Source organism: Tribolium madens, unplaced genomic scaffold, assembly GCF_015345945.1.
Source record: "Tribolium madens isolate multiple individuals breed KSU strain unplaced genomic scaffold, Tmad_KSU_1.1 Scaffold_96;HRSCAF=242;Tcas5.2_LG5, whole genome shotgun sequence".
In the NCBI taxonomy this organism is placed as follows: Eukaryota; Metazoa; Arthropoda; class Insecta; order Coleoptera; family Tenebrionidae; genus Tribolium; species Tribolium madens.
In genome coordinates, this window is record NW_025401068.1 from 12,439,506 (window position 1) to 12,445,887 (window position 6,382).

Sequence of the window (6,382 nt, forward strand, 5' to 3'; positions counted from 1 at the left end):
AAAAAATGTCGAAATTGTCGGGGGCTTCGCCCCCCAAGTATCACTATCTGATTCGATCGACGGGAGCTTCGCACATGTTTCTTAGCATTTTTGGACGTAGCTTTTTATTACAATATTTTTAAGGTAAACTTTTATTGGTCGATTTTGCTTAGTTGTTTTCTTTTTGAGAAAACATACTTTTTTGTAAAATTTATTACACAAAACTAAAAAGGCTCCAATTTTTACTACTGTAAAGAAAAAAGTAAAAACTTTAAGACTGTAGAAGTTTGTTAAAAGTTCAATAACTTAAAAAAAATGTTTTAGTATATTTGGGCAAACGCACGTCTGTCTACCGGTACCGAACTGCGATAAAAACCGACCAAAGAGTGAGACTAATGAATGAGATTATCACCGGAATTCAAGTCATCAAAATGTACACCTGGGAAAAACCGTTTGCAAAACTGATCGAATTGGCCCGAAAGTAACGATTTTGTGACCCCTAACGCAATTTAATTCTTTGGTTTTAGACTGGAAATCCACCAAATCCGGGCTAGCTCCTACCTCAAAGCAATCAACGTTTCATTTATAATTTTCCTCAACCGGACTTCGATTTACCTCTGTGTTTTAACCTACGTTTTGACCGGTAACACTCTAAGTGCTGGGTATGTGTACGTGGTTACCTCCTACTACGGCATTTTGCGCCAATCCTTGACCATGTTTTTGCCTCGAGGGATCACCCTCCTGGCCGAAACGAACGTTTCCGTGAAACGAATCCAAAAATTCCTGTCATACGACGAGATCAAACCCGAGGAGAGTGTCCCAAATCCGGAAAAACCCATCGGGGTTTACATGGACGAAGTCTGTGTTAAATGGTCCCCAAACTCTCCCGATTTCACCCTCAGTGAAATCAACTTCGGAGTCGGCCCCCACCAACTCGTGGGTATTGTGGGGCCTGTTGGTAGCGGGAAAACCACCCTTTTGCACGTCATCCTCAAAGAAATCTCCTTGTCTCGGGGAGACTTGGAGATAAGTGGTCGCATTTCGTACGCGGCGCAAGAACCCTGGCTTTTCGCCGCGAGTATCCGCCAGAATATCCTCTTCGGGGAGGAAATGGACCGGGAGAAGTACCAACAAGTGGTGAAAGTGTGCGCTTTGGAGCGGGACTTCTCCATGTTGCCGTATGGGGACCACACGATTGTGGGGGAACGAGGAGTGATGTTGAGTGGGGGGCAGAAAGCGCGGATTAATCTAGCCCGAGCTGTGTACAAAGACGCCGATATTTACCTCCTAGATGATCCACTTTCGGCGGTGGACACTCACGTGGGGAAGAAACTCTTCGATGAGTGCATTTCGGGGTTTTTGAGGGAGAAATGCACGATTTTGGTCACGCACCAGTTGCAGTATCTTCGAAATGTTGACAAGATTTACTTGCTTGAAAATGGTACTGTTACCGTGAGTGGTACCTACACCGAATTGCAAAATTCCGAGAGTGAGTTTGTCAAGTTGTTGGAGAAGCTAGTCACTGATGAGGAGAAGCAAGAGAAGAAAGCTGAACCAGAGCAAAAACTCAAATCGTTCAAAAGTCTAGATAAGGAGAAACCAAGCGAGATTAAAGAGCACCGCAGTGTTGGTACTTTATCAAAACGAATCTACTTCTGTTACTTGAAAGCTGCAGGAAATTATTGCTTGTCTTTGTGCATTCTACTTTTGTTTGTTTTCACTCAAATGGCCGCGAGTGGGACTGATGTTTTTGTCACGTTTTGGGTCAATTTGGAGCAAGACAGATTGAGCAATGTCACAACTGAGGTTTCCTCGTTTCTTACACCCAATAACTGCATTTATATTCATTCTTCGTTTATAGTTTTTCTTATAGTTGCAACTATAACACGATCTTTAAGTTTTTTCAAAGTGTGCATGAGGGCGTCGAGGAATTTGCACAATAATATGTTTTTGGGTGTTGTGCATGCCACGATGAGGTTTTTCAACACGAATCCCTCGGGGAGGATCCTAAACAGGTTTTCCAAGGATATGGGGTCGATTGATGAAACGCTTCCTCAATCAATCACCGACACTTTACAGGTATGTGAGCCTAATTTGGTATTTTTACCAGTTTTTGGTGTGTTTTAGGTCGGTTTGAACGTGTTGTCAATCACAATTGTCTTGTCTTCGATCAATCCGTGGATTATCATCCCGACTGCTGTCATTTTTGTGGTGTTTTACTTGTTTAAGGTGATTTTTTTGGCTACTAGCAGAAATTTGAAACGAATGGAAGGGACAAGTAAGTGGGATATAGTCCGGTCAAAATAGACATTTTAAATAACTAAAATTCCGACAGAGCTAAATTTTGGTGGAGATCTTGGGTACACCATTAGGAATAAAGTGTCAAAAGTCCCCATCGATCCCATGTGTGCTAAAAAAGTTATTCGGTATCAAAGGTCAAAATTTGATGTTTTTTAGGTTTTTTTGAAAACGATAAGTTTTATCAAAAAAGTGGCCCCAAAAATTATAGATCTTAAAATTATCTACATAAATGGTCCTTATAATTTTTTTTCTAAGAATCACCGTTCCTGAGATATCGCGATTTCAAAGTTATGAGAGTTTAAATTTTGCATTTTGACTTTATTTATTCCTATTGGAAAAATAATTTTCCAAGTTTTTTTTGCTACAGACTATTAGAAGCGGAAACAAGGAAGCTGTATCCTAAACTGTAACTCTGTTTAGTGGCTTTTATTGCCAAAAGTTTTGTACTTTTACTAAATAATTGTAAAAAAACATACAGTATGGAACCAAGCGTTTTTTTTAAAATCATTTGTCTTCAGAAAATAATAATTAATAAAAATTAACGTAATATAAAAAATGAGATCGTATTTTGAGAACGAATTTTTGTCTTGTTTTTGAGTTATGCGATTTTTTTTAGTGAAAATTGCAATTTATGAAAAACATTTTTTTTGAAAAAATTAAAAATGAAGTAGATAGTTGTAATCCTTAGATCATAACCTTTATGAGAAAAATAGTTTTATACTGGGTTACTATTTAAAAAAATTAAATTTTTTGTAGAACTCAAAAACAAAAGAAAATTTCGAAAAATTTTATTCTTGAAAAAACATCACATCTTTAAAGTACTTTATCGTTCATCAATTAGTTTTTCCAAAAAATTAATAGTTTGGTTCCAAACTTTTTATTCACCTGGTATACAGTATCATTAAATAGACATAAAAAATGTCAAATGTCAAAGAATAAATGTCAAAATTTTTTCACAGATACAATTTTTTAAACTTTTTTTCCATGTTCCTTACTTGAAACTTTTATTCTACTTCATTAAACTTATAAATATGTCGATTCCATTAGAATTAAAAAGAATTTATTTGGTAATGCATGCAGGGTGTTCAAAAAATCGCGCACTTCCTTGAAAGGGAGTAATTGGGTAGTCCCCAGAGTACTGAAAAAATGTTTAAAAAAATTTTGACATTTACTTTTTGACAAGGTACAAAAATTTTGTCAACAAAAGCTACAAATAACATTAAACAGAGTTTAGGATACAGCTTCCATGTTTCCGGTTCTAATAGCATGTAGCAAAAAAACTTGGAAAATTGTTTTTCCAACAGATGTAAATAGAGTGAAAGTGCAAAATTTAAACTCTTATAACGACAAAATTTTTATAGATAGAATTTAGAATTTTTTAAATTTATTCTCTGTTTCTGGTACCTTACCCTACATGGCATTTATCTTTGGGGCGCGAGTTCTGGCGCACTCTGTATGATGATGTATAAGGCTCGCATTATATGCAAAATGCATATTTGTTATTAAGAGGTATATCAACAACACTGTAATTTTTCTATGCATATCTAATGTTTTTTATTAAAATAAGCCAAATAAAAAATGCATATTTTGGCAACTTGATGCATATTTTAGGAAATATTGCATATTTGTGCATATTTTCTTCACTAATTTCCGATTAAAAATTTCAGTTCAAGTTAAAAATTGGACAGTTTATGAAAAATGATCCGATTACAAAATATTTTAAAGAGAAAACAACCGGTAATTTGTAAGCCAAACTCAAAAAATTAGTACCCTGTAAATTAGTAACCCATTTGTTTCCAAAAAATAATAATTAATATGAATTAAAGTAATATAAAAAATGATCTGATTTTAAGAACAAAATTTTGTTTTGTTTTTGAGTTATTCGATTTTTGCTGACTAAATTGCGATATACCTATGTAAAAAAATAATTTAATACAAAGTAGATAGTTGTAATCCCTTAGATCATAACCTTCATGAAAAAAATCTTTTTTTGGTGGGTTTCCATTTAAAAAAAAAATAATATTTTTGTAAAACTCAAAAACAAAATAACAAAAATTTTGAAAAATTTTATTTTTGATAAAACATCACATTTTTATAGAACTTTATAATTCATCAATTAGTTTTTCCAAAAAATAAATACGTTTGCTTTTTATTGTTCAAAATTTTGCATATCGATGCATATTTGACATATATTGGAGCATATTATATTTTTGTTAAAATACGTGCATATATATGCGCATATTTTACAATTTTTTCGTGCATATAATCCGAGCCTTAATGATGTAGAACGTTACTCCCTCAACTTTTAGAATCGCGATATCTCAGGATATTCTTAGAAAAAAAAGTATTAAGACCATTTTTGTAGATAATTTTAAGATCGATAATTTTTGTCTGGGCTACTTTTGAGAAAAATCTAAAAAACCTCAAATTTTGACCTGTGACCCCGAATAACTTTTTTAGCACACATGGAATCGATGCGGACATTTGACACTTTATTTCTAATGGTGTATCTAAGGTCTCCACCAAAATTTAGCTCTGTCGGGATTTTCGTTATTTGACCACTATTTTTATTCCGGACTAATAGAGTTTTAGACAATTAGACATGAAAAAATTTCAGCTCGAAGTCCGGTTTTTTCACATTTGTCCCAATCACTACAAGGCCTATCAACAATTCGAGCTTTCAACGCCCAAGAAACCCTACGATTGGAATTTGACAATCATCAAGATCTTCACAGTTCCACTTATCACATGTTTATCGCCACAAGTCGTACGTTTGCGTTTTGGTTAGACGTTAATTGCATTCTCTACATTAGTCTTGTAATTTTAAGTTTCCTCTTCCTCGGTGCTGGTAACCACCTAAATCCCAAGTTCTTCCTTAAATTAACCAATAAATTGCAGAGTCATATGGTGGTAATGTTGGGTTGGCTATAACCCAATCGATTACCTTAACCGGGATGTTGCAATGGGGGATGAGACAGTGGAGCGAGTTAGAAAACCAAATGACTTCAGTTGAAAGAGTTATTGAATACACGGAATTGGAGGAAGAATCGGACGAAAATCACAAAGAAGTGTCAAAATCGTGGCCTACCAGTGGTAAAATCGAGTTTCAATCAGTGTTCATGCAATACTCTCCTGATGATCCCTTCGTTTTGAAAAATCTGACTTTTATGGTCAACTCGAGGGAGAAAATCGGGATTGTGGGACGCACCGGTGCGGGAAAATCGTCGCTGATTTCCGCGCTTTTCCGTCTAGTGCCCATCGAAGGCAATATAATCGTTGACGGGGTTGATATTAACGAAATCTCTTTGCATTGCTTGAGATCCCACATTTCGATCATCCCGCAAGAGCCGATCCTTTTCTCGGGGACGCTGCGCAAGAATTTGGACCCGTTTGATGAATACCAAGACGAGGAGCTTTGGAACGCTTTGGAGGAGGTCAAATTGAAGGCCCTGGTGGCGGAATTACCCACAGGCTTGTCGAGTAATGTCTCGGAAGGTGGTTCGAATTTCAGTGTTGGGCAAAGACAGTTGCTTTGTCTCGCGAGAGCTGTTCTTCGAAATAACGTGATTTTGGTGCTTGATGAAGCCACGGCGAATGTGGACCCACAAACCGACGAGCTTATCCAAAACACCATCAGGAGGAAATTCAAGGATTGTACTGTTTTGACCATCGCACATAGACTTCATACTGTCATGGATTCGGACAAGATTCTGGTCATGAGTGGGGGACGAGCGGTCGAGTTTGACGATCCATGGACACTTTTGCAGAAAACAGATGGTGTGTTTCACGGATTGGTGCAACAAACGGGGAAGGGGATGGCGGAGAATTTGATGAACATTGCCAAGAAGGTAAAAAATGGTGAAACCGAGGGGTAAAACGCAGAGGAAATTATTGAGCGAGTAGGTTTTTTTTGGTTCATTTGTTCAAAATTAGGAGAAATCTTGAGGAAATCAAGGAAAATCATGAAAAAATCAAGGAAGAACATAAAAACAAAAACAGAAAAAATCATGGATAAATTCGAGCAAGTAGGTTTTCTTTTATTCATTTGCGGCAAATTTAGGGAAAACCTTGAATAAATGAAAAACCAATCAGGGGATATCAT

At 36.2% G+C, this 6,382-nt stretch overlaps 1 protein-coding gene across 1 annotated transcript in view; it reads left to right on the plus strand.

The window, feature by feature from the left end:
* LOC123013586 (probable multidrug resistance-associated protein lethal(2)03659) overlaps positions 1 to 6,382 on the plus strand; it is a 17,656-nt gene that overhangs the window by 7,274 nt on the left and 4,000 nt on the right. The window contains exons 4-8 of the mRNA XM_044412199.1: positions 304 to 460; positions 507 to 2,058; positions 2,107 to 2,257; positions 4,898 to 5,128; positions 5,179 to 6,128. Coding sequence (XP_044268134.1) covers positions 304 to 460; positions 507 to 2,058; positions 2,107 to 2,257; positions 4,898 to 5,128; positions 5,179 to 6,128 — 3,041 coding nt within the window. The remainder of the gene's footprint in view (positions 1 to 303; positions 461 to 506; positions 2,059 to 2,106; positions 2,258 to 4,897; positions 5,129 to 5,178; positions 6,129 to 6,382) is intronic.